Source organism: Colletotrichum costaricense (genome assembly GCF_030867565.1).
Source record: "Colletotrichum costaricense strain IMI 309622 chromosome Unknown Scaffold_3.1, whole genome shotgun sequence".
Classification (NCBI taxonomy): Eukaryota; Fungi; Ascomycota; class Sordariomycetes; order Glomerellales; family Glomerellaceae; genus Colletotrichum; species Colletotrichum costaricense.
In genome coordinates, this window is record NW_026848232.1 from 2,112,318 (window position 1) to 2,138,440 (window position 26,123).

Consider the following 26,123-nt stretch of genomic DNA (forward strand, 5'->3'; position numbering starts at 1 on the left):
TTTCTTCATCGCTGTGATCTACGTGCAAGCCTACAGACTAAACACGGAGATCTGTTCCGCAAAGCTACAAGAAGTCGTTTCACGTAGTCTGAACTGCCCACCACCTCGAATTACCACATTTAGACTTTGCCCTTCGTTATCACAAGAAATTTTCTGCCTCAATCGACATGGCACCACCAGAAGAGTTTTGCCAGACGCCAAACAAGCCCTTCAATGTGGCTGTTGTGGGTGGTGGTATTGCGGGCTTGACCTTGACCCTTCAACTCCTCCAGAACAGAATACCGACGACGCTATACGAACAGGCGCCAAAGTTCGGTGAGATCGGTGCAGGCGTGTCTTTCGGTCCCAATGCGCTAAGGGCTATGTCCTTGATCTCACCCCACGTGCGGCAAGCTTTCGAGAACCAGGCAACACACAACGAATCAGAAGACCACCAGGACGTATGGTTCGACTTCAGGTACGGCCAGACTTGTAACGACAAGAACAAAGAGGGAGACCTGATCTATCGGCAAAAATGTGAAACCGGTCAGACTGGTATTCACAGGGCACACTTCTTGGACGAGTTGGTCAAATTACTGCCCGACGGAGTTGCCGTATTCGGCAAGAGGGCAGAAAAGTACGAGGATGACGGGAAAAGCGTTCTGCTCACTTTCCAAGATGGCACGACCGCTCGCCACGACGCTGTCATCGCCTGTGACGGTATCAAGTCTAGATTGAGGAGTTTGATGCTCGGCGAGGATCACCCGGCATCCAAAGCTGTTTTCTCTGGAAAGTATGCCTACCGAGGTCTTATTCCCATGGAGGAGGCGGAGAAGCTTCTGGGCGAGGAATTGGCAAAAAACGCCCAGATGTACTTTGGCAGAAATGGCCACATCTTGACCTTTTCTGTCGCAAAGGGTAAAATCATGAACGGTGAGCCAAGTATTCTTCCACCTTCAGTCTTGTGACAATGGTTAATAAGGAATTTAGTGGTGGCCTTCGCCAGTGCTAAGGAGTGGAAGTCGGACAAGTGGGTTGTCTCTGTAGAGAAGGAGGACATGATCCGCGACTTCGAAGGCTGGGGCCAGAAATCCAGACAAATTATCCAGCTTATGCAGAAGCCAGACGTATGGGCACTATTTGAGCACCCGCCCAGTCCGACGTACTTCGAGGGGCGACTCTGCCTACTGGGAGACGCCGCTCACGCATCCACGCCTCACAAGGGATCCGGCGCGGGCATGGCGATTGAAGATGCGTACATCCTCGGCAACCTGCTGGGCTCTATCTCTGATGCCAGTCAACTTGAGGCAGCTTTCTCGACGTATGACAAGACGCGAAGAGAGAGATCCCAGCAACTTGTCGTCGACAGCCACGAGACTGGTCAGCTGTACGACTTGGAGTTCAGCGAGGACTCTGAGTGGGTTGCTGACAATCTGTCAAAGCGAATGGAGTGGATTTGGAAGTACGACTTGACTGATGAGTTGGAGAGAGGGAAGAGAGAGTTGACGAAGGAAGGGTCCGCTGAGACAAGGGCGCAGCTTTGAGCATGGCGTTCAGGGGTAAGGCTTCATTAGCGAGTAGAGCGAAAATGTAGTTATCGGCTATTCCACCGTCCATATTATTTTCGATTACAATGCCTAAGTATCTTAACTAATTAGAGATTTCTGTTGAATTACAATTATCCGGTGAGCAAGTGTTTGCTACCATCTTCTCGCAGACAGCACTCTGCTGCCTACTCTTCAACCGGACGTTCTCCCGCAAGCAACGTCTCCTGGATTCTTTGAGACGGTAGCCATCTTTCTGCAGGAATGAACCACCAAGAAAGAATAGCGAAGATTGTGACGATGCCCATGATGACCGGGGCATAGTTGAGTGTCGATGCCTCAACCGGAAAAGCATAGGGCGAGAACAGCACAGCAACGACCCAGCCGTTCCACAAGACAGCAATTGCCTGGAAAGGCTTGCTCAGGCGTCCGAGACTCCAAGCGGGCTTCGGGAATTGCTTTGGTGTCAGGAAAAGGCGACAAAGGCAGATCAGACCGTAAGCTGCGGCTGAAGGAACACCCGCAGCCGAGACGAGGGAAGTAAAGGCCACTGATGACGGAAGAATCGTGCAGGTGATGACAGAGGCCACACCCCAGACGACCAAGACGGCGTTTCGGGGTTGGCCATCGACAACTTTGGCAACCCAAGGAGACCAAGGGAGAACTCCGTCTCGTGCCACGGCGAACACCAGACGCGACGCCGCCAGAATTGCAATCGCAGTGTTCTAAGCGAGGGTCAGCACGTTATTCAATAGACACGGGAATAAGGTACGAGAAAAGACAAAGATGACTTACAAACCACAGTGCGACAATGCAAACGATGTTCATGAAAATGTGGCCTCCCTCTCCGAGAATGGCTGCATACAATGGTACAAATGGCTGGGCGCCGCCAAAAGAGAAAAGGGTGTCCGCATCAGGCTGTGTCAAATTCCGTTAGCAGGGTTCGTTCCTGCGCTGCATTTGAGAAGAGCATAAACTTACGACGCAGAACAGAAATAATATCACGACAACAAAGCCGCCAATCCCGCTGACCACGGTACTCCAAAAGATGCCGCGAGCGGCAGCGACGCTTGCATTCTTGGTCTCCTCCGCAACGTGCCCCGACGCGTCGAATCCGATGAGAATACCGGCAGTAGCAAGATACGAGAGACACCAATTCCAACCGGCCGGAGCGCCGGTCCCGTTGTAGGTGGTCATGAAAGCATCATGGGCAGATCGGAAGCCGTACTCGCTCTTGCTTGTCGCGACCGGTAGCCAGACCATGTTTAGAACAAAGTCCAGCAACACGAACCCGGTCGACAAGTAGAAGATCCATTTAAAGTAGCGGGCTGTGCTTTTGTTAGCTTGTCAATGATGGCACATAGGAGTCTAGGTGGTCTCACGAGGCAGGAGGTTCCAGATGGCAGCCAAGGCCAGCATGACCTCTGTAGTGATCCATTGAACAGCGCGAAATTTGACGCTTGAGGAGTCAGAAGGAAAGTCGAGATTGAAGACAACAATCTCCTGTTGCAAAGTCAGAGACTGTTACAGAGAAGTCAGTTCTTTGTGCCATCACTTACCGAAAGCATGTAGTTCACAGCGGCTTGTGTGTTGCCTGAGAGGGATCAGCGACTCAGGTTGGGAAGATGCCTCAGAAGTTGTTGTCAACTTACTCGCACAGAAAGTTGTCCATGCTGTGGTACTCCACCATGCAACGATGAAGCCGAAGAATCTGCCAAATCGGGGTCCGCCAGCTTCAGCAGCCCATAGGTAGATGGATCCCGCCAAGGGTAGAGAGGAGCAGATCTCTGCAATGACTGCGGCAGTGATGAAGGTAAAGACGCAAGTTACGATGAAACTCGTCCTATCTGAATGTTAGGCGTTGCAAATGCACATCGGTGAGTGCAGACACTAGCACTTACCAGTAAGCCAGGTTACCTCCAGCAGCAATGCCGGTAGAGAATGTCACTCGGACTCCACCAATGAAGTAGAGGGCAGCTAAACGAGATCAGAAATGACGAAGAGAACCAGCAGACTGGATACGGCGTACCGAACGTTGTCGCAAAGTTGTGGAACGTATTGAATGTCCGGTGCAGCACCTAGAAGAATGAGTTATTTGTGTGAGATGGGCTGACTTTTGAAATCGTCTGCTCACCGGCTTGTAGCCTAGGTTTTCCTGCCGATTCTGCGGTTAGCTGACTGAAATGCAATGCTTTCATGCTGTGTGTTGCTCACCAAGACCCGGGCATCTTTTGAAGACTCATCTTCTGCGTCGCTCTGGAAGGTGTTCGCGTTCTTGGCGACGCCTTCGTCTTGGCGCTCAGTCGCAGCCATGTTGATGATGTTCTCGATGTTGGTCCAAGCTGAGCGAATTAGCGACGTCGGAGCGAACAAATGCGGATGGAGGGGACGTCGTCTTATGGGAGATGGAGTATTCGGGCCGCCCAGGGGCCGTTGAAAAATCTAATTAGTGGGACGGAAATGTTCGGCTTTTGCGTGTGAAGAAATACGAATCTTCCAATCATTGCCGCATGTGCCAATGGCTGACTTACTTAGTCGCGTGATGTGGGACTGAATGACGGCATCGGTAAATCGTACGAAATAGCCTTAGCAGCAACTTGGTGACACCAAACGAGATGAGTCTTTAGACAGGTCGATGAACAGATAATTTGCTATTAGATGTAGTATAATGTGTGCTTTGAACAACATTACACCCGGACTTGTGGTTTCAAGTCCTCTGCTTGCTCCATGATATACTCTACACTACTAACACATCGCACAATGGGGCGCTGAGTAAGTACATGTAGCATCAGGCCGGGTTTGACAAACGTTGAGAGACGATCACAACCATCCACACACTGAGGGAATGACATACTCCGCCTTTGGCAATGATAGCATCTTTCTCTCTTCACTTACCGCCATATTTCTCTCTTTTTCTTCGGAGGTTGAGATTAGATTGGGATGTCGCCGCGCTCCGCGTGCCCCTGCCAATCAGGTCAACGTAAGCAACCCCGGGTTGACTGCCAGTTGGGGGATGGTACGATAGGTTTCGGGCATCAGGCCCATCACGCAATCGGCACTCAAAGAACGTGACGCATTGGATCACAGGACACGGTCAGTCTTGAGTAGTTCTTCGACGTTCTAGATGCTCAGGGTTCAGTATTCACCGTAGATATGAAATTGAGAAAATTGGGCGAACTTCATTGGCGCCGACATCTTGTGACTCTCACTTCGGAACTCTCTTGGGAAACTGAAGGTTTAATGCTAGAATGGCGATCCTCGTTCTGACTTCGCTGGTTGCTCTATGCATTGTGGCGGTGACAGCGTTCAAGGTATTTATCATCTCAAAGAGCTCAAATCTTCAACCTGATCGGACGATTGACACTCTCCAGACCGTCACCAAAGCTCACGCATCTCCCCTATTTCGTATTCCTAATGCTGGATGGGGAGCAGGCTATTCCAGGTTGATCTGGGCTTTTCGTCAAGAATACCGAGGCAACGTCACCCTTGAACTTCCAAAATTGCATGAGACCCTAGGTAGCTCCGTTTTCCCCCTCAAACCATTGACACGGGTGGCAACTGATTCTATTGTCCTCCTAGGCCCTCTCATCCGAATTGGTCCCAATGAGCTATCATTCTACTCCATCGACATCTACGATACAGTCCATAAAGTCAATAGCGGATTTGTAAAAGATCCCCGAAACTACGGAGAATTCGTCCAAGATGAACATCCCGCACTCTTCTCTATCACGTTCGTTACGACCCTTCTGAAAGAAACGTAGCCTTTCTTTTTATGTTCTAACAGCCCGTAGAGATCCTCAAGAGCATGCCAAGAGGCGGAGAATTCTTGGTCAACTCTTCAGCCGCAGCAATATTGAGAAGCTTGAAGGGTTAATGCTTCATCACATTGATAATTTTGTCTCGGCAGTCGAAAGAAGAAGCGTCTCTTTTGACATAGGCCCTGCCTGCCGCGCTCTTGAGGCAGATATCATATGTGAGACGCCACGGTATGACCCGGCTCTGCGTTCGTCAGCTGACTTCTCAAGCGGATTTCTCATTCGGTGAAGCCTTATCGGCCGTCTCTGCCTGGTCAAAAGGAGAAGAAGTTGCTCTTGTATCAAAGAACGATGAAAAAGCGACATTTTTGCCTCTGGTACGTTTTAGGGTCTTGGAACTTGTGAAGTCTAGACAAAGCTGACCATATACCTAGATGATGAACTTCCCGCTTCTGTACTCAACCTGGGTGAGAGTAGAAGACTTCTTGTGTCATATAGAAGGCTTGCGTACATCCTCTAAAAAGGGACTGCAGCAATACGACGAGGTTCGTTCAAAAGATACGAAACTTGTTAGCGTACTAATTCGAGAAGTGGACGCACAAAGCTTGGGTCCGAAACAAAGATCCAGGCCGAAAGTCACAATTTCCCAATCTGCTCAACGTCATGGTTTCAGCTGGCGTGCCGACTCAGACTGCCCTATCAGAGGCCAAGGAGAACCTGGGACCTGGGACCGACACCACCTCTGCATCCCTCGCCCATATCCTCTATGCCCTTTCCTGGAACCCGACTTATCAGCAGAAGTTGTATAAAGACCTAGCATCCCACGGATTTCCCACGGATTTCAATACTTTAGAAAACATCCCTCGCTTGAGAGCTTGTGTCAAAGAAGGCATTCGTTGGGCTGGTGCATCTGTGGCGATGTTGCCCCGTGTGGTTCCCAAGGGTGGTGTTGAGCTATGTGGAAATTTTGTTCCCGAAGGCGTAAGTCACCACAGTGGCATGTTTAGTGATTCAGTACCATCTCTAACGGTCAATGTGTTCCACAGACTATTGTAACTTCATCACCGGTCTGGTACCTCAGAGACAAGTATGCGTACCCGAATCCAGAGTTGTTTAATCCCTATCGCTGGATAGATGATTACGGCTTGAACACTACAGAGGATGTACTACGAGACAAGTTTTACATTGCATTCTCTAAAGGCGCAAACACTTGTATCGCAAATCAGTAAGTGCCGTGACCCCAAATGGGCATACAGTCACTGACAAGAAAACTCAGCTTTTCGTACCTAGAATTGTACATGAGTGTCGCGAAGATGGTCGCAAACTTTGAAATCAGTCCTGCCAATGAACGACATAGACCTGCGCAGGTTGCAGGACTAAATAATGCAGACTGGCAACCAGTGCAACTTCCAAAGAGAAAGGAATGGGTTTCAGCCGTAGTCACTGAACCCCTGCTGATCAAGACTGTGCCACGAAGACACGTTTAGCTGGCTTCGAGTGTAGTGTGGGGAGTATTCCGGCTCCATCTCGTTGTTGGGGCGGATAGATAGGAATAAAACATATCCGTTACCTGTATCCGTACGCGTCCTCGGTGTTCGTATAATCGCTAGCCCGAAGAGGTATGTGTTCCTTAGCCAATGTTTGCTCGGGGGGGCAACAGGTGTTGGTTGTGCTGCGGGTTTGCAGGTTTGCGTAGCAGGGCCCCGGCCCCAACATGTTCTTTGAACCCTGGCTCGTCACATTGCATGCAGCATTGTACCTTATCATATTCACAATCTGCAAGCATCTTGTGGCTCCAGAGTCGAAGAAAATCCTTTGCCGCGGCCGGGGTTTCGGCAACCTAGTGTCTTGGCTTCGTACAGCGGTTTACGGCCCGTCCCCGGCAATATCTCGTTGGGCGGCTGAATCTCCGAACCTTACACATGCTTACGCACTGCGATACTTGACCTGCTTTCTACTCGAGCGCACGAAAAGTGGGCTTGACAAAGTCTCTAGAGTCTAGACTTTATGGGTTTACGGTAGTACGGTGTACTGTACAGCCTGGCCAACAATGGATCCACAAGCGAGTAGTAGCAAACTCATGTAGGTGGGTTATGGTGACTACAGCTATCCGCAATAATGCATCTCACCCATGAACCGGCATGTTTCACCATATGAGGACGTGTCTTCCTAAAATTTCCGAATGTTTTCCAGAGTAAACGCTTGACATCTGCCCACATGCCGGAAGTACCTAGGAGGACGGCTGGTATTCTCCGTCATTGCAACTACGGCATAGCCGTGGTGTGATCTACCTACCAGCGACAACATACCAGATGTGACATTTGGTTTCTTGGACGGTATTATGATGCGACCCGATGACAAGTTCTTCTTGTCGTATCAGCGTCTCAGATGCATGGTCATAGTAACTTCGAATATGTAGTCCCAGAAGAACATCGCACACCTCACAGCTTTTCCGAGAGGATCCAGTCCCAGATTTTGATTCCGAGTCGAGATCGTCAGACTTCAGGGATGTCTTGGTCAAGATGTTAAGTATGTATCATGGTCAAGTGACGTGATTAATGATGGCCCTTGGACTCTGGTTGATGATTTCCCTTTTATAATCACCAATCATTTATCTCTGATGTTCACGTCCGTACCGTGGTAACGTGTAACTAAGACCACGCCACGTAGTATTATACGGCAATCAAATTTGCCTCTGGATCTCATCCAACCACTGACATCGGTACTTGACACACTCTTTGTAATTTATCAGACAAAATTCAATTCAATCGCTTCAGACTAAAATGTATCTATGCCGAGCTTAATCAGAACACAGAGGGAATCCTAAACTAACACCACTAATGCCAATTTTCCAAACTTTTCCTTGCATATCAAAACAGTCCCAAGGTCAAACAATTCGTTCCTTAATCAAAGTGAATGCGCCACATCTCTCTGGGAGAGCCAGCCGTGAAATCACTGCGGGTGTGCATGGCCAGGATGTTATCGCTGACCAGCAGATCACCCTGTTGCCAGGAGAAGTAGAGGGTGTTTCTTCTGTCGTGGAGGAGGGAGTCAATGACGTTGCAGATCTCGGTGCTCTCGCTGTCGCTCACGCCCTCGATGACCACGTCAGTGGCGTCAAAGGCAGTCTTGGACTGGGGCCAAGGCTCGTGATATCGGATGCAGGGCTCTCCGGTCGTGGGGTGGTCGACGACGAGAGGAAGGCCACCCATCTTGGTAGAGTCGAAGGAGCTAGTCTGGACGCTCCAGGTGAGCTCTCTCAGTCTATCCACAGACAGGTGAGGAGGCAGGTTCTGGAAGAGAAGTCTGGAGGGCGTGAAGAGGGTGAAGCCGGTGTCACTCGGTGAGGGTGTGATGGAGGTGAAAAACTGGAACCTGTTTTCGGTGTGTTAGGGAAAGAAGCTCATGAAGGTTTTCGCTTGACAAGTTCGCCACAGCGGGGATGTAACTTACTTGGGAGGGTTGGGAAGAAGCTTCTCAGTTCCGTCCGCCTGGGGCACTTTGTGGGTCTTGAACAGCCCATCGAAGTGGAATGGCATCCACTCGGCTGACAGAACGTTGTTCAGACCACGGGTATCGGCACCCTGGTCCTTCACCTCCAGGACGAGACCAAACTTCCATGGCAAGGGAGTGCCGAACTCCTCCGACTTCTTGACGAACAAGTCGCGATCCTTGGTCTTGGTGAATCCTCTCATGACAACGGGTGAGTTGACCTCGGACAAAGCGCGGACCTTTTTGGCCTCAACGTCGTGGATGGAGAGCTTCTTGGAGCCGGGGGCCGGGCGGATGAGGAGACCGCAGGGGTACATGGGCTCAAAGACGACGTCCGACTTCCACTGCATCAATTCGCTCTTCTCGCGGAAGTAGCTAGGTCTTCCCTCCTCGTAGACGAGCTCGTACTTGGGGTCGTTCTCGAAATCGGCGCGGGGGCCAGTGGTGATGGCACCGCTCAGGTCGAAGGCGATCGAGCAGTGCCAGGGAGTGGTGTAGTAGGAAGAGGTGGGAAGAGGGCTGATGGAGATCTTGTTCTCGCCGGTGGAGGGGTGAATGGAGAGGCGGATGTGGTCGCGGAAGTTCTCACGGACGGCGCGAGCAAAGGCCTGTGTTTGGAAAGTTAATAGTTGAAAAAAGCTGTTGATATCATGTTGCAACTTACATCACCACGCTGCAGCATCTGCTTGGAGATGTATTCGATGCCAGTCTTGAACTTGGTCTTGGATCGGTCCTCTCCGACGGGGTAGACATGGCGCAAATCGGTCTCGAGGAACTTGATGTATCCGCGATATGTCAGGCAGGTATCTTCGTTCTTGGAGATCTCGGTGGAGGGGTCGTAGTCAGATCGGCCAAAGGTGTTGAGAAGGGCGCGGCGGAAGTTGGTAGCGTTCGCAACATATGTGATCTCCTCAAGCTTGTTAGGGAGGTGAGGAAGGTGAACAAGATCCTGAAGGCGCGAAAAGTCGATGTTGAGCAGGTTCTTCTCGGCAGCAATGTCGCGGAGGGTCTCTCCATATGACCAAACCTCCTTGTCGGGAACACCGAGAAGGTCGTTGTACACAAGACCGTCAGAAATGATGGTCAACTTCGCGCCGGGCTCGTAGATGTCCTTGATTGCAGAGCAGAGACCGTTGAGGTTGGCGAGAGAGAACTCCTCAGCCTTATCCGGCAGACGGCTGAGGACCTTGTCCTTTGTGTTGGGCGACTTGAAAGGGAAAGCAGGAAGGCACATGCGGACCGGGCTCTGTGTCTTGACTTTTCTGTAGATCTGGGAGAGGAAGCCCAGTCTGCCCTCAAGCTGAGCAGGGCAAGTTTCGTGCGGGCGTCTAAGGCGGTAGCGGCAGATGATGTCGAGAATGTCGGCTGCTTTTGAGAGGGTTTCGTCGTCCATCATCTGAGGTGCCACCTTTGAGATGAGCTGAACCTCTGGTGACGGTTGGCGAACCGGTGTTTCTACAAGAGAAGGCATGTCGTTGAATGTGGCTGAAGTAGAGGCGAAGAGGACTGAAAGGGTATGAAGAGGTTAGGGTAATGGAGGCTTGATTAACAAGATAAACGACGATCAAAGTAAGTTTAAGGCTGGCAGATGCAGCTGGGTCTTAATGCAATTTGAGCCTGGTCTAGTAGAGAAAAACCTTCCAAAGTCTCGGGAGACGCAACCGGCTTATATCCAGCTTCCTTTCGTAGCATAGCCTGCCAACGTTGCATCTGCATACAGACTTGCTCGGAGATGACGATCACAGGGAAAGGGTAATGGCAAGGAGCAGCGGGCCAAGTCGCGGCACTGGCCGTGATGGGCTCGGAGCTGCGTCAGGTCACATCTGGCCATCCCCCATATCAAGGCCCATAACGGTCTTATTCCGGTTCTCTTCATCCACAATTCCCGTGGTTGTTCGATACACAATGTCGCCACTAGGGTTCAATAGCAAAACGTCTAGAAGGATGGTAAGATGGTAAGGATTTGCCCACGGAATCAATATGCACCCGGCATCCTGGCCCTGTCGACGGATGTCATACCATGCATGACCTTCTTTTCTTTTCTTTTTTTCGTACTCTATACGGAGTACTCTTGATTGTTTTTCCTAATCTTCACCCGGCTTCCATCGTCGATTGAGTCAGTGCCGCCACCCCACTACCCAGGAACGGCCCCATCAGGATCAGGAAACTCATGCGCTCCATCGGACATGGACCAAGTTTGAAGGGCTGACAGCTAAACGACCCACGTCACGGTGGACACCTGCCTGACATAGCCGGCTGAAGACTCGAAGGAGGAATCAAGTGTGTGGCCACTGGCCAGTGCAAGATCTTAGTTGCAGCCGCGCGGGAGTCGTCAAGGGAAGGTGAAAAGATCCTGGTTTGGATCCTCTGGGAGGCGTACCAGTGTGGGGAGGGTACCACTTGTGTGAAAACAGACAAAGAATCGAGCCACCAACGTCAGGCTAGGCTATTGACAGTCTGGTTCATCCCAGGTTAAGCCGCGGCAGATGGATGGCTGAACCGTTGAACATAGACGTAGACCCCGACTAGTAGGGGGCCAGATTCCGCACCGGCAGGATCCTCCCGCGGCTGTGGGGACAGGGGCCCCCCGAGGAGAGCAAAAACGCGCCTTTCCCGATCGGCTTTCTGGACCGTGACACGATGTCTGGGATGGCATGGCGAAAGATTGGGAGTACCACGGCGCAGATTCCTCACTTGGGCAGGTCTAGCCAGATAGCCGGGATTACAGCTGCATTGCTACATTGGCATGTCGTGGCATGTCACATTAAGATCGTCGGAACAACATTCAGGTTTGTAAGGTCGATTGCTCTTTGCGGAGTGCATCCACAGTCGTGTGTGGTCGATGCGTAGCATTCGATTCCAGGTCAGGAAGAACCCCGGCGCGCTCCGATATCAGACGATTATCCGCGGTATTGCTTCGAGCATCGGTCACACCGGAGGCGGCTCGGCTCAAGGCACGGCGCACCCTTCGGCCGTCGACCGTAAGTAGTCCCGGACTTGGCCTTGGTCCATTGATGTCAGATATCAAGTAAGCCACCCATCGAACAATACCTGCCGGTTCCGCGTAAGACAATACCTATGCCCCTGATCCGATCGATTTAGTAATCGGTAGTCGTTCGACCTGCATTTCAGATTTTTTTCTTCCGAACTCATCGTACTCGGGCAATCCTACCAATAACTATACTTATCTTGGACATTGACGACTTACACGGAGCTGAACCCTTGCGACCAACATCACTGCATTAACTTCAACCTTTGTCATTCATTCTCACAACCTCTCTTGACACCACGCGCAAGTAACATTCAGTCAGTAATCATGGGCTCTATTCCTCGCGAGACTCTTGAGACCGAGGTCGATCTGGCCATCATTGGCGGTGAGTATTCCTGCCGACTTACACAGATGAGTAAACAATGAAATCTGACTCAAGGGTGCAGGCGGGCCAACTGGTCTTCTCACCGGCTACCTCGCAGAGCAGCTTGGTGTGAAGGTATGCATTATTGGTAAGTTGGCGAAGATAAGCTCTTCAAGTCAAGCTCCAGTGTTAACACGCAAAACAGACAGCAAGAATGCGCCTCTTGAATTGGGCAGAGCCGATGCACTCAACGCTCGTACCCAACAAGCTCTTGAAGTCGTTGGCATCCTTGACGACCTTATCTCACAAGGCATCACCTGCAATAGTAGGCTCTGAACCACCTTCCTGATTTGATGAGAACGCAAAAGCTGACACAATTTGCAGCGAGCTCAACCTTTGCGGATGGTGAATTCAAGTCGCGCCAAAGCCAATGGTGGACTGGTCTTGAGCACTGCTTCCGCAAGAACTTCCTGATGATTGGCCAGCCCGCTGTCGAGAAGGTCCTTGCAGAGAGACTCAAGACGCCCGTCTGCTTTGGCGAAGTCGTCACTTCTATCTCAGAGGACAAGAACGGCGTGGTGACGACAACAAACAAGGGGCGAGTGATCCGCAGCAAGTATGCGGTGGGAGCCGATGGCGCTCGCTCCACAGTCCGCAACACGCTGGGAATCACCTTCACCGGGACCAAGCCCGAGATGATCTGGGCCGTTTTGGACACTTTCATTGACACGTCGTTCCCCGTGTGCTCCGAGATCATTACGTTTCAGCTAAACGGCCAGAGCCGAGTCTCGTGGATCCCCCGAGAGCGTGGCATGGCCAGATTCTACATCCTGCTTGATGGCGAGATCACGCAGGAGAAGGCTGAGAACTCCATCCGCGAGCATATGGCTCCTCACCGAGTGGACTTCAAGAAGACGGAGTGGTTCAGCACGTTTGATGGTAAGCGGCACCCTGGCACAGCGAGTCGGCGGCATAGCCCGCTCTTGCAGCATGCCATCCAAATGCTGTTACATGAAGATAGCTGACAATGCATACAGTCAAGGAGCGTATTGCATCGACATTCGTCTCTCAGAACGGAGGCGGCCGCATTATCTTGGCAGGCGACGCAGCGCACGTTCACTCGGTGAACGGTGGCCAAGGCCTCAACACCGGTATTGCCGACGCGTTTGCGCTATCATGGAGGCTGGCACAAGCCATCACAAACGACAAGCTCAGCCCTGACGCGGCTGATAAGCTGATCAGGAGCTACGACATTGAGCGGCGCACCGTTGCCCAGGGCGTCATCGACGTTGCAGCGAAGCTTGTCAGAGACACAGTTCGAACGGCAAAGGAGTACGTCTCCACAATCGAGAAAAACGCTGGGTACATCACAGGTAAGCTTGTCTTGCATGTTTATTGCGCTGTATTCTCCTAGCTTCCCCCCCTCCTAAGTCCCCGAGCCGGAGTCCTCTTAGGGCTGCGCTTCTGTTCTCCTAAACTCTGTTTGAGTGTCTGGCCCCCTTCATGGATGGGACATGGAGACCACTGCAGATTCGGGAAGTCCTTCCAGAATCCCTAGACCACCCTACCATGCGACAATCCCTCTACTCCACGTTTCTCCACGCTCCCGAAACCTAGCAGTCTTCAAGCATGCTGCGTAGCGGCAAGAATCTTCGGCTAATCTTCTTCACCAACTACCTTAGGCATGGGCGTGTCTTACGATGGCACTGGCTCCCCCCTGATCCAAGAGGCCCCCAGCCAGGGCATCTGGACCGCCGGCCGGCGCTGTCCGGATGTCTTCCTGACGCCAGCATCCGGAGAAGAGCCGAAGCGCTTGTATGATCTTGTCGCTGGCAAGTATGGCAAGCATTTGGTGCTGAAGATTGGACGACAGTCGAATGGTCCCGCCTTGGGAGATGGTCTCCAGGATTTGGCCAGACTCTTCACCGTCGCCCCCCACAATGCGGAGACTCCTCGTACGACCGCTGTGAATGAAGATTCTTCATCGCCAGAAACGTCCTTCTCAGCCGAGTGGGCGAAGGACGATGACGACTTCACCGTTGTCGTCAGACCCGACATGTACATTGGCTACGTCGGTCTCGGAGGAGATGGGTGGAAGGATTACCTGTCGTACCTGACTCAGTAACGGGTGTGACATGCAAGTTTTTTGCGACGATGATGTTTTTGTTTTCAGACAAGATGATGTACCATTACCGGATTTACTGGAGCGAACGCCCAAAACGGGCAAACGAAATTCTTTTTAGAGAGACCCCTGATAGCTCAATTTACGGATAGACAAAAACCCACGTTTAGTATTCACACACCTCTCGCAATGTGATTGATCATCGTCAGCCAATTGGGATGGGCTTGGTGATCTAAACTCCCTTGTTGGCTCCCGTTACGGTGCACATGGAGCTGTCATATGCAGATAATATATCACATCGTGCCCACACATCGTCGCTTTCCTCTGTGCGAATTACGGATACGTTGTCATTTATCGTTCGCCCCCAACGTGACGCTGCGCGTCGATTCAATCGCTTGCTTGTTCAGGGGACTTGTAACCGAAACCGAAGAGCCGAAAAGACCGAGGAAGGCCTATCGGCTCTTGATAGCTGATAGCGCGGAAGAGCCCCCAGCATTATTAGGTTGTGCTTCTTCAGCACACAATCTGCAACTTTATTTGGAGTTGCTGCGGCCTTACTGCGACCTGCCACATTGATCTCCAGACAATCGCTACGGGACCCCATTCCGAGTCCCGACGACCGCCACGTTCCGTCGGCTCGGAACTGGCACTGCAGAAAGCGCGGAACCGAACCGAAGACAAGCTTGAACCAAGTTGAACCAACATCAGGTTACAGACCAGGAATGTGGGATACTCCGTAGTTTCCCTGAATAAATACGTCATCATCCTGAGACTCCCCCCACGCCGACGGTTTTTCCGGTTGTCATGCAAAAGGCAGATATTTTCATGTTTTCTTCATCCCACCGGTGCGCGCGCCGGCAACTAGGGCGGCAACTAGCGGGATTTTGCGGTTTATTTCTCAGGGCTCTTAGCTAATAAACTGCTAAGTCAGCGTTGTTGACAATTCAGTCCCCGATTTTCGATCACCGCGCCAAGACGTACATAAGGAGGGCCTCGGCATCTTTTTTATCTATGAAGAGGAGCCCCGAACTGATTTTGTCTGCAGTTCGGCGTTCAGATAGCAGACAACGACGCCAAAAGCTGATAAGACCCGCTACCAAACGACGGACCATGGCCGAACAGCCCAGAAAGACTCAAAGAAGCATTTTCTCATTCACCGCCCAGTGTAACCTAACCATAATCGCACAAGAATTATCAATCGTCAACTCCACTACTCCGAAGTTTCGACGAGGTTCAAATGCCTCAAAGCCGTTGGCATTCGCAGATTCCAGAAGAGGTCCGAGACGTTGGAGGATTCTCGCAATGTGACATGATGAAGCCCCCCTCGTTGCGGACACATTTGACTAGGGGAGTCCGCCTCATAAATGCCAAAAATGATGTGTAGCTTGCGAGTTCATCATTGTACGAGTGAAATGTTCAGTAATAGACTGCTCTGACACTTTTTGTTTTCCGTCTACCGCAGCCTGCAACGTTGATCCCTATCCGCTCTGGCCGATCCGACTTCCTCATTGGGCCTCGAACCACCATAATCCTCAAGCTTTCTGACTCTTCAGACCGCGTCAAGACTTGTCTGGTCTCCGAGACGTTGGAAGTTTCCCGAACAATAACAGCCAGGGCCACTGTGCCTGACTTACACCTTATTTTACTCGCGGCCCCTCGCCTCAGGTTATTTACATCCCACCTGGAAACGGTAAGGTTACCGCTATACTTTCCCCCAAGTCATCGCAACAACGACATACTTGGAGGTCCATCTGGTCTCTGTAACGTGGCCTGCGACCGCGGGCGGCGCAACCCGAGCTGCGGCGAGGCCCAGGCGGCTTTTTGAGGGGTCCGTGGAGGGCTCCGTCTATTGTACTTAAACAAAATGGAAGGCTAATTTTCCATTGTTGCCCGTTCTTTTGCTCAGGTGGGAGAACTGGATAGATGTCAGAAAGGCCTGCTGAGCAAGCTCTTTACCTATCGTTAATTCATTCATTTCGTCGTCGTCGCTGGATGATCTCTCGCTCTGTTAATCAAGCCGGCCTTGACAACGAATCAGTACGACCAACGCCACAGCCGCAGTCAAGTCCACCAATCGAGGAAAGGACCGCACGACATACCATCCCGGTAGTTGCATCACCGCCGCCTGCAGCGCTAGCAATAACCGCGGTCGATACTACCCAACCTATTCGTATTGAGAGAACCATGGAGTACACATCCGATAAAGAAAAGCCCTACGGGCCGGGCGAAGACCCAATGCAGAAGCTCGATGAAGAGAGCGGTAGCGATGGTATTGATGAGTTCAAGTCACCGCCGCCGTCGCCCACTAAGCCGACGGGGCCCCCGAATGGAGGCTTGAAAGCCTGGATGCAAGTTCTTGGCTCGTTTTTCATTTATTTCAACACGTGGGGTAAGTCATAAGTCGGACCATCCGCCCATACAATAATTTCAAGTCCTGTGCACTGCCTTTTTTGGGCAAATGAAAACCCGCGGGCTCCCGCATAGCCTGCATCAATTTGGGGATTAAGCCAAGCAATGAGCGCGTTCAGAACTAATCGTATTCCAGGACTTGTTGCCAGTTTCGGTACCTTCCAGGTCTACTATGAGGGTCACCTCCTGAAGGAACACAGCTCTTTCGCTATTTCCACAATTGGCTCGTTGCAAAGTTTCTTGATGGTGTTCCTGGGCCTCTTTGCCGGCCCCATCTTTGATTTGGGATACGCCAAGCAACTTCTCTGGGTGGGAACCACATTGATCGTCACCGGGTCTATCCTCCAGAGTCTCAGCCACAATCTTTGGCAACTCTTGTTAACACAAGGTCTCTGTGTCGGCGTTGGACAGGGAAGTTTAGCTGTGCTAGGAGTTGCTATCTTATCGCCGTGGTTCACGACTAAGCTACCCATGGCAACCGGCATTGCAGCGGCTGGAAGCGGTGTTGGCGGGTAAGTCTTCCCTCACCAAAAATCTCCGGCTCAGAAAGTATCCCGCCGGCTAAGGCTGGCCATCCGTACTAACATCGTGTTCTCATAGCCTGGTATTGCCGATTCTTTTCAGATCGATACAGCCAGAAATTGGCTTCCGCTGGACTGTGCGCACCATGGCGCTGATCGCGCTCACAACCCTTAGCATTTCCATCGTGACCATGGAACCGCCTAAACCTTCAGCTTTCAGAAGACCCTTGATTGACCGCACTGCCTTCAAAGACGCCCCGTATCTACTTTTCGTGGCCGCCTGCTGCCTCGTGTTCCTTGGCATGTACACTCCGTTCGTCTACATTCCGGGATACGCGTTGGCAAGGCATGCTGTCAGCACAGAGATCGACAAGTATCTGCTTGCGATCCTCAACGGCGCATCCATTGTCGGCCGCACCGTACCAATCTTATTCACCGCTCAACTCGGTCGAATGAACATGCTCATCGTCGCAGTAGCGGCCTTATCCATCTCGGCATTCTGTCTCTCGGCAGTCACCCACACTCCTGCGTTGTTGGTGACGGTCATCTTTTACGGAACCAGCAGCGGAGCATTCTTCTCTCTGCAGCCGGCTACATTTTCTCTTCTCACGGAGGACAAGAAGTACATCGGAACCAGACTTGGTATGGCTTATGCCGTAATGTCTGTTGCTCTGTTGCTAGGTTCTCCCGTTGGCGGCGCACTCGTACGCTCTGTAGGCTACATTAGCGCCTGGATCTGGGCAGGAGTGACCCTCGGGCTGGGTAGCATCACAATCGCATGTTCGCGAGGCATGGCAACTAAGTGGGATTGGAAGAAAACGCTTTAGTTGTCCCAAATTTTGCATAATCAGACTGGTCTAATAATATAGAGATGATACCCTGATAGATTTCTGTAGAATAGCTTATCCTAGATGACTCACCGCTTAATGCTTACACGATGTTGATGCCACCGATCCGGATGTATTTTGCTTCGCCTCATGTGCGATGTCGAGTCTATTTGAGCCAGCTCTTGGCAGATGATCTTTCATCCCGTGGACTACAATAGTTCTACAGTGATAATGTAATTATGAAGTAATGAACGCTCTCTGCGCACTCCTGCATGGTCAATAGATTCCCAGGCAGATGCCCAAGTAGTTGGCTTCGACTGAGGCACCATTTCCCACACTCAGTGCAAATTTGGCTCTCCCGTACATAGTGAGACACTGACTAGTAACCATCCCAGCTCGGATGAAAATTGTATACGCGGCACGCATAGAACCAGTCGTGCCAGGAACCATCTGGGGTGACATCTCACGCGTCCAATTAAGCATATTCGAGGCTGTTTCTTTTATGTAAGTAGCGTATCCTCTTGGCACACACTCAGCCTCTTGGCCCCTATTCTCTTAGTCACTTTGTCTCGCTCCATCCACTCGGCATTGTCTACTTCAGCATGGATAAAGTAAACAGAACGGAGCACCCGATGAGTCGGATTCTCCAGCCAACGCCAAGAAATTGATAGGTGTTCCACACGTAGTTTCCCATGGCAAGCACAAACCTTCCGTATCCTTGGTAGAAAACCATCGGCCCTACTTCAAAAAGGACCCTGAGCTCCACTACGGATTCAGTGGAGATCAGGCAAAAGGGTCAGGGCCCTGGCCAGGATTCGAACCTGGGGCCTCTTCCAGGTGGATGTGTTTAATGACAACCCTAAGGAAGAATCATACCGCTAGACCACCAGGGCGTTGGCAAACTCACGATAGTCGGTAAGTTGCTGGGAGGAGCGGCCGTTGCTTCGTCTCTTCATCCACAGCGAGCAATGCATCAAGGGCTCGACATGTCGTGTTGCTTCATCCAGAATGCGCACGGACCCTGAAGTGACCGACTAGAACAATGGTGTTGATGTAGCTCTGTTTCTTATGTACATTGGAACAGCAAATACTTGTTCCAGCGGTGCTTGTTGTGGGAAGTGCTGTGAGAAGTAGCAACTCGTGCGGATAGACCAAAGTTCATGGCGCTTTGGAGCCTCATTTCACCCGTGGGAGCATTCGATTATGCCTCAATGCTGTTTTCTGGTATTTCAAGCATGCTAAAACGAGATGCTGTGAAGTAGTTGCAAAGAAATCTTTTGCTAGATAGCTATTGTTGTCGGGGATCATACGAGACTGTGGACTCGTGGGTGACTTGAATTCGAGCGGCCGTTGACGGCGTGACTCGACCATCGTTTCTATTCGCAAATGCGGCAGACTCAACGCCATTGAAGTCAACTTCATTAGTTGCAGGATATATCCCGCTACAAGCCCCTCCATGCCGATTCGATTCAGATTCGATAATTGTCTCCCGGTCACTGAAAATATCCTTGCGGTACCTCCTTCCGGAACATAACTCAGCTTCGTCATCGCTACATTTTGCTTTTCCAGAACTCTCTTCTGGAAGATCATCATGCGACTGTAATTCGTACGACTCGGATTGCATGTTGCGTCTTTTTCTTTTATTCTCGATGACAGTGGAGTATGGCAATGACTTCTTTCCACTCTTGTCAGCAGATCCGGTGATACGTGAAGAAATGAAGCTTCGCAGATATCGGACAAAGAAGGGCTTCAGCCCAGGGACCGAGGCGCACACGACGCCGGCATTCGCCTCGAGGAAGGACCAGTTGAATTGTTCGGCTGTATCCCAGCTGTAATCAGCGCTTTTCAGCAGTGGTGGAAGGATGATCGTCCGTTTGATCGCCGATGCACAGACACTACGAGTAGTTAGGACCGGCAATACTTTGACAGAATAAGATAGAGATAGAAAAAGGAGGTAAAGGCTCTCACAACGTCTCAGTGGCGAACATAAGAATGACAGAAACCTTCTGTCTTCGAGCCATCTGAAGTGGAATGACAATCTTCAGCGGAAGCAGAAGTATGACGACGTCCATAATGATGTTTGCGATACTGAGGGTCATATAAATAGTCTCTTTGTCGACGCAGTGAGCAGTCTATAGTGCCTCTGCGTCACATGATGCGTAGATTGGACGACAACCGAAGATGCTCAGCAGTTGATAGGCCACAGAATAAGCGATGACAATTCCGATGAGACTTGTGACGATTATTCGAAAGCTTCGATCGGGAGACAACCGCAGGTAGAGGAACAAGAAGGAGAGTTTCGCCAGTACAACACTGAGAGAATACTTCACGGTGGTACATGTGCCGTACTAGTATCAATTCGAGTCAGCTTTCCGAAGCATGCCTTGCGTAGATATCCACTCAGTAGCTCGTATCTGACTCAAAATAATGATTAGTGGGCAATAGTTAACTTACAATGAGAAACCCGGTGTTATAATCTGCGTAAGTCACCTGCCAGAAATGCGATACAACGCCTAGATCGATCACTAAGTCGGTGAGAAATAGGTCAGGCAGAATAGTAAGGTAGGAATGAATGCGAACTTACTTTCCATTCCTGTAGCCAAGAAGGCAAGGCTCATGACCATTGAAGTGGTAATCAAGTCTGTTTTCCAAGTGTTAGTAGTTCTCTCAGATCATCATGTCTCTTCATAGAACTATTGAGAATCAGTTGGCTTACAATCATCAACGCCTAGGCTCCGTTTTGCAACATGTAGTCTCGTAAATATTCGAAGAAAAACAGCCGATAAGGAAATGACAGTTGTCGAGACCCCTGCAGCTATCATACCGATGCCCACGGTCTTAGCTGCAAATCTAGCCTCGCCGATGGGTGGTTCGGCCATGTAGACGACATCTGCGGCGGTCGCCATGGCGGAAATTTCGAAATGCTGACGCTCTCAGGAACGGTGTTCGAGAGATGATGAACGCAAAAGACCAGCTCGTGCAAGCTGCATTGATATACTGGGTTCCTGAAACTTTTGAAGGATGTCATGTGCGGAACAATCCCAAAGAGTTGTTGGTTCTAACATCTGAGATTGATCAGACGTTGAGCCATGTCTTCGTGGTTATCACACTTGGCAATGGGCATCCTTTTTCCAACCACAACTCTCCTCGGGAATGCTTCCTAACGGAGGCTCTCATATTCATCAAAGATGTTATGGATCACTTCGTTGGTTCACGTGCAAGGATATAGCCCACTGCATATGCATGTTTGGCATGCCAGGGGGAGTCTCCAGGAAACAAATCTTTTCGCTGGCGAAGGATTTCAGCCAAGAATATTCTTCGATTTCCCCCAACAACCGAGTCCTTGGGCCACTCAGATCATTTGTGTTTCGGGACGTTTTCTCTATGCGGGCCGCTAAGCATGTAAAATATGTGTTCAATCCCAAGTTATCGATGAGTGGCGAACCCGACTTCGCAGTCTGATGTCGATGTACGAAGACAGGTAATCTTAACATCCGAACATAGGCTTATGTCTATGTGTACTTAATCTATGGACCAACGTCTGTAAGATCACTTCTGAAAGACGAACATCCTCGGCGTGAAGTACACTGGTAGCATCCGGTGCGCAAAGTGCGGGTAACACTAGGATCTCGAGCCCACTTGGTGTTTTGTTATCTCGCTTGAACGAATCCTACATTGAACATCAGGGCGAAGTGCTTGGATTCCTCAATATCTAGCTGTGCTGGTATTGCTAACGGTGACGCTCGTCTATAAATCACATATGATCTCTCATTCGTGCACCAAAGTTCGGCCGCAAAATGAGATCTTGGCTCATCGGAGGCGGCCCGCAGGCCGATACGTGGAGCCAAGGCACTAGAAATTCGGATCCCAGCCGTGGAGACGATGGCTTCCCTTCGAAGCCACAAGATGCTTGTCATATGTGGATATGATACGATCCAATGTGACAAGCTGGGGTTGAAGGACTTATTGGAACCGGGGTTCTCAGTTCACAACCAACGCCGGTTTCGTCTTGAGAAAGTACACATAGGATTGTCGATCCTATGTCTACGTTTGCTTGCTCCTGAAAACACGAAATCTCCTTCTTCCTTATCTAGAAGGTTTCTCCAGTATCCGGGTCTAGCTGATTTCTGTCTCACCTACCATACTCTCTTTGGCGTATTGCGAACTTCTACATGAAACCATCTCACAATGTCTCAGATGCAAAGTGAGAAAGAGAAGCATCCAGAACTTTTCAAGCCGGATTTGAACATTGACAGGCGGCAATGCGAGCGTGTCGTACCTCTTGAAGTCTTGGCTTTGGGGATGTCCAAGACGGGCACGTCGTGTAAGTAACTTCTAAGCATGTTCAGGCCTTTGGGTTCTTCAATCATTCTAACGTGATGCAGCTATGCAACGAGCACTAATAATCCTCGGCTACAACGATGTCTATTATGGATTTACCATGGTCTCAAACATTTGCGAAGTCGAAATGTGGATGGAGGGCATGCACGCGAAGCAGAACCCCAAGTCAGGCCAGCAACCGTTCGGTCGCACAGAATTTGACCAGCTCCTTGGTCACTGCGGAGCCGTTTGCGATATGCCAGCTAACTTCTTCGGTCCCGAGCTGGTGGCGGCATACCCTGATTCCAAAGTGGTCCTTGTCGGGCGCGACATTGAATCCTGGTACAAGAGCTTCGACGAGAGTATCGTCACCGTCGCCTTCAACCCTGTCTGGCGATTTTTATCGTGGCTGCGAGCCAAGTATGTGGCTGAGATTGACGACATCACTTTCACGTGGTTGAAGTACACCTTTGGTGCAGAGACAAGGAAAGAAGTCCCAGAGAAGGCTCGCGATGGGTATCGAAACCACTACGCGACTATTCGAAGAGAGACACCCCCTGATCGGTTGCTCAACTTGCACTTAAAAGATGGATGGGAACCATTGTGCGCCTTCTTGGGAAAGCCTATTCCTGATGTTCCGTTCCCCCATGTCAATGCTCATGAGGCATACCACGAGAAGCTTCAGATAATCATCAGGAAAGGGGCGGTTGCATTCGCAAGGAAGGCGTTATGGGTTGTGGTTCCTGGGCTGATAGGTGTAGCGGCGTATTATCTCGGGTCGAGGGAGGGGTTGCTAGCAAGCATCGCAGGAATCAGCAAGTGAACAGTAGGTAATACAAGTAAACTCCAAACCTTCAAATGATTCTGGTGAAGATTATAGAGTCCTTTAGCTTTGCCTGCCGATATTCGATGTATGATTGTTGCGGCCTGCCTAGTGGGTCTTCATGGGGTCACTCAAGTGAGAGGCTTGTATCATTCTCAAAATGAAAAAAGAACTGACGGGACAGCAGAATACGAAGAAAGCTGATTGGAATTTTCGAGTCAAACATTGAATTACCAACAGAGAAATATGGTGAGACTGCTTTGAGGCCTTGACTGAAATTTCTCCTCCTGCCTCCTGTGATGCTGCAGCCTGCAACGCTGAAGCAGAGATACACAATGAAGTCTAACATCAGTAAAGCACTCTCAAATGCCAAACGTGATGGCCCGTAATTAATATTTCAGTTCAAGCTGGCGTTCGCGGAAATAGTCTTTTAGTATCTTGGCTGACTTGCCTTGATCTGCCGGCAGTTCGCTGTTGCCTTCGACGTCTTCAGTGATTTTTACCCACTTCTTGCCGTCAAGAACGGCAGGACGATCGTTCTTTCTCGTTCACATTAGAATTTTCAACCACTCATATGAGTTTTTCATTTGCCTCTACTTAAGTTTCGCTCACTTTCTTTCTCATCCTGGCTCTCACTCTGTCTGCCACACCGCTCTCAATTTCATTCCCATTCTTGTACCTGCCCTTGACTTCTCCCGCCTCCTCACTACCTTCCAACATCTGCAACCCATCTGCCACAGGTCCTCCCATAAAAAGGATCTTCACTCTCCCGCTTGTCTGCAGATTTCATTCTCATACATTTATCTCATTCCTCTGCTTCCAGAATTCATACTTCTACCCACCCACTCCTCCTCCGTCACACTTCGGCACACCACAGCTTTCACACTCTTGCATATTTACTTGCAAGTTCTCGCCTCTCGTCACAAATCATTCAACCCTCATCACACTCTCATCAATACCAACTCATCATGTCTTCCGCCGGCTCTTCCTCCGAGGCTGCTACTGCCCCTAAGTCCGCCCTTACCGAACGCGAGCTCGAGATCCTCAAGCACGCTTGGAGCTCCTTGAAGAGCGCTCCCGAGGTAAGATCTACCCTCACTTTAAAATCTTCGCTATCTACCTCACGCATTGGACAGCGCTAATAACATTTCTATCTTCCAGGTTGACTACGCCAAGCTCGCTGCGGCCTGCGGCATGACCAACCCGCGCTCCGCCTCCAACGCCTGGAGCGGCATCAAGAAGAAACTCTTCTCCGATCTCCCCGCCCAGTCCAGCGACAGCGCCGGCAGCAGCCCCGCCAAGCGCAAGACTGCCACTCCGTCCAAGAGAAAGGCCGCTACCGCCGCCGCTGCTACCACTAGCTCTGACGACGCCGACGAGCTCGCCGCTGCCGGTGGCGCCAACCTGAACTCGGACGGCGAGGAGAAGCTCGTCGTCGAGACGCCCGCCAAGAAGAAGCGCGCCACCCCGGCCAAGAAGAAGGCCGCTGCTACTCCCAAGGCCGCCGCCAAGACTACCGAGAGCGACGAGAACGCTGACGAGGAGGCCGAGCCCGAGACGCCCGTCAAGAAGAAGGTTCCCGCCGCCAAGCGCAAGACCCCTGCCAATACCAAGAAGGCTGCTGTTGCTGCTGCTGCTCCCGAGAAGGCGGCTTCCGAGAACGAGGAGGCTGCTGATGGCAAGGACGCTCCTGCCGCTGATGTCGCCAAGCTTGAGGTCAAGGATGAGGCTGCCAATGGCGACGTCGAGATGTCGGGCGCCGCGAACACTGGCGAGATCTAAAGGATCTTACGGCTATTTCCTTGCCCGGTTGCGGTATCTTGCTCTTCACTTTCGACCCCTTACGATTCTTTTCTACTGGCATTTGGGGTTCCTTCTGGTAATCACAGTTTGGAGGCCTTTTTGTAGCTCAGGCTGGCGTTTAGGATGATGCGGAGGTAATAGGAATTGGCATCGGTTAGGTCTAGACCATGGTTTGGTTGAGACGACCAGGTCTCGTGATACCCTCATAGGTTTTCGGATAGCTTGATACACCTGAAGACACAGATCAGTAGTTACATCAAGCATCATGGCACATGCTTTACCCTTGAATTGTTGCACTCGTGATATTGTTCCACCTGCGGTATTATCTCGTAAGCCCTGATGATGCCCATGGTGTGGGCGAGGACCTGGGCATATAGAAAAACACAGCTTGCGACCGCGCTGCTTCATCTACCAAAATCATGTAGCTTTCTGACTCGCGTGACTCCTCAATTGTGTGATGCTTGAAGCCGGAGCTTGACCTGGCGCTTGCATCGTCCCGTCCGCCCTGTGCCAAAGGGATACCAAAGGGATGAGCCACCATCCCTTCACGAACGTTGCGACCGGCATATGAGCCTCAGACAAACCAACGCCTTGCAGAAACTTTTCAACAGTCGTCAATCATAATCTCCGACATCAAGAAAAGAGGAAAGAAAAAGAGGCCAAAGCAAACATGTCTCGTCTCGCCCTCATCGCGACCATCATCTCCACCCTCACCAGCGCCGCCTTCGCCGTAGTATGCACCCAAGCCGAAACCTACTGCGGCTCCCGCCTCCTCAAACTCGGTTGGTATCCCGTCATCAAATCTTCTGATCTCTATGATTAGAATCATTCAAGAAGCCTCTATTCTAACTTCAAGCTTAGATACAAACAACCGTAAGGCGATTGAGGGCGCCCTGACATCGGGCAGGCAGTCCATCGACGACACGCACGTCAATCAGTCCGTCTTCTGGTGCGCGCCGGCAGGCGTCCCCGTGCCGGGCGACTCGGGTCTCCTCTTTGTGACTTACTGCGGCCCCGAGAACGTCTGCCAGGAAGGCGGAGCGCTCGGGGGCGTTGGGGATGCTTGCGCGGCGTCTACGGGTGGTGGGCTTAACCATCGGCGCCATCACCATCGCCATTGAACACTTGGGATTTGTTCCTTGACGCGTGACGAGGCAAAGATGAATGTTTCATGT

The 26,123-nt window shown here is 51.0% G+C and overlaps 11 protein-coding genes across 11 annotated transcripts; 7 read left to right on the forward strand and 4 right to left on the reverse strand.

Annotated features, from left to right (window-relative positions):
* Positions 1 to 167: 167 nt before the first annotated feature.
* On the forward strand, positions 168 to 1,523 carry CCOS01_03535 (mannitol 1-phosphate dehydrogenase; the record flags this gene model as incomplete). The annotated part of the gene is made up of 2 exons (XM_060451721.1): positions 168 to 912; positions 970 to 1,523. The coding sequence occupies 2 exons, from the start codon at positions 168 to 170 to the stop codon at positions 1,521 to 1,523; spliced, it is 1,299 nt and encodes a 432-aa protein (XP_060317986.1).
* Positions 1,524 to 1,711: 188 nt separating this feature from the next.
* Positions 1,712 to 3,836, reverse strand: CCOS01_03536 (uncharacterized protein; the record flags this gene model as incomplete). Its single annotated transcript, XM_060451722.1, has 10 exons — positions 1,712 to 2,248; positions 2,319 to 2,441; positions 2,505 to 2,851; positions 2,906 to 3,026; positions 3,083 to 3,117; positions 3,176 to 3,366; positions 3,425 to 3,500; positions 3,553 to 3,601; positions 3,658 to 3,678; positions 3,738 to 3,836. The coding sequence occupies 10 exons, from the start codon at positions 3,834 to 3,836 to the stop codon at positions 1,712 to 1,714; spliced, it is 1,599 nt and encodes a 532-aa protein (XP_060317987.1).
* A 935-nt stretch (positions 3,837 to 4,771) lies between these two features.
* CCOS01_03537 (cytochrome P450) lies at positions 4,772 to 6,765 on the forward strand (the record flags this gene model as incomplete). The annotated part of the gene is made up of 7 exons (XM_060451723.1): positions 4,772 to 5,253; positions 5,315 to 5,496; positions 5,549 to 5,655; positions 5,713 to 5,823; positions 5,870 to 6,259; positions 6,325 to 6,503; positions 6,555 to 6,765. 7 exons carry the CDS (start codon positions 4,772 to 4,774, stop codon positions 6,763 to 6,765), a joined length of 1,662 nt encoding a protein of 553 aa, XP_060317988.1.
* Positions 6,766 to 8,181: 1,416 nt separating this feature from the next.
* Positions 8,182 to 10,241, reverse strand: CCOS01_03538 (taurine catabolism dioxygenase TauD; the record flags this gene model as incomplete). The annotated part of the gene is made up of 3 exons (XM_060451724.1): positions 8,182 to 8,653; positions 8,732 to 9,378; positions 9,435 to 10,241. 3 exons carry the CDS (start codon positions 10,239 to 10,241, stop codon positions 8,182 to 8,184), a joined length of 1,926 nt encoding a protein of 641 aa, XP_060317989.1.
* Positions 10,242 to 12,086: 1,845 nt separating this feature from the next.
* On the forward strand, positions 12,087 to 14,248 carry CCOS01_03539 (FAD monooxygenase; the record flags this gene model as incomplete). The annotated part of the gene is made up of 6 exons (XM_060451725.1): positions 12,087 to 12,144; positions 12,206 to 12,271; positions 12,329 to 12,448; positions 12,508 to 13,062; positions 13,161 to 13,496; positions 13,806 to 14,248. The coding sequence occupies 6 exons, from the start codon at positions 12,087 to 12,089 to the stop codon at positions 14,246 to 14,248; spliced, it is 1,578 nt and encodes a 525-aa protein (XP_060317990.1).
* Positions 14,249 to 16,429: 2,181 nt separating this feature from the next.
* CCOS01_03540 (major facilitator superfamily transporter) lies at positions 16,430 to 18,002 on the forward strand (the record flags this gene model as incomplete). Its single annotated transcript, XM_060451726.1, has 3 exons — positions 16,430 to 16,634; positions 16,791 to 17,166; positions 17,255 to 18,002. 3 exons carry the CDS (start codon positions 16,430 to 16,432, stop codon positions 18,000 to 18,002), a joined length of 1,329 nt encoding a protein of 442 aa, XP_060317991.1.
* A 1,288-nt stretch (positions 18,003 to 19,290) lies between these two features.
* Positions 19,291 to 20,101, reverse strand: CCOS01_03541 (uncharacterized protein; the record flags this gene model as incomplete). The annotated part of the gene is made up of 2 exons (XM_060451727.1): positions 19,291 to 19,639; positions 19,971 to 20,101. The coding sequence occupies 2 exons, from the start codon at positions 20,099 to 20,101 to the stop codon at positions 19,291 to 19,293; spliced, it is 480 nt and encodes a 159-aa protein (XP_060317992.1).
* A 33-nt stretch (positions 20,102 to 20,134) lies between these two features.
* Positions 20,135 to 20,908, reverse strand: CCOS01_03542 (uncharacterized protein; the record flags this gene model as incomplete). Its single annotated transcript, XM_060451728.1, has 4 exons — positions 20,135 to 20,350; positions 20,457 to 20,527; positions 20,587 to 20,643; positions 20,827 to 20,908. The coding sequence occupies 4 exons, from the start codon at positions 20,906 to 20,908 to the stop codon at positions 20,135 to 20,137; spliced, it is 426 nt and encodes a 141-aa protein (XP_060317993.1).
* A 1,282-nt stretch (positions 20,909 to 22,190) lies between these two features.
* On the forward strand, positions 22,191 to 23,145 carry CCOS01_03543 (uncharacterized protein; the record flags this gene model as incomplete). Its single annotated transcript, XM_060451729.1, has 2 exons — positions 22,191 to 22,326; positions 22,388 to 23,145. 2 exons carry the CDS (start codon positions 22,191 to 22,193, stop codon positions 23,143 to 23,145), a joined length of 894 nt encoding a protein of 297 aa, XP_060317994.1.
* A 968-nt stretch (positions 23,146 to 24,113) lies between these two features.
* Positions 24,114 to 24,927, forward strand: CCOS01_03544 (uncharacterized protein; the record flags this gene model as incomplete). Its single annotated transcript, XM_060451730.1, has 2 exons — positions 24,114 to 24,227; positions 24,307 to 24,927. The coding sequence occupies 2 exons, from the start codon at positions 24,114 to 24,116 to the stop codon at positions 24,925 to 24,927; spliced, it is 735 nt and encodes a 244-aa protein (XP_060317995.1).
* A 691-nt stretch (positions 24,928 to 25,618) lies between these two features.
* Positions 25,619 to 26,069, forward strand: CCOS01_03545 (uncharacterized protein; the record flags this gene model as incomplete). Its single annotated transcript, XM_060451731.1, has 2 exons — positions 25,619 to 25,730; positions 25,810 to 26,069. The coding sequence occupies 2 exons, from the start codon at positions 25,619 to 25,621 to the stop codon at positions 26,067 to 26,069; spliced, it is 372 nt and encodes a 123-aa protein (XP_060317996.1).
* Between the last annotated feature and the right edge of the window lie 54 nt (positions 26,070 to 26,123).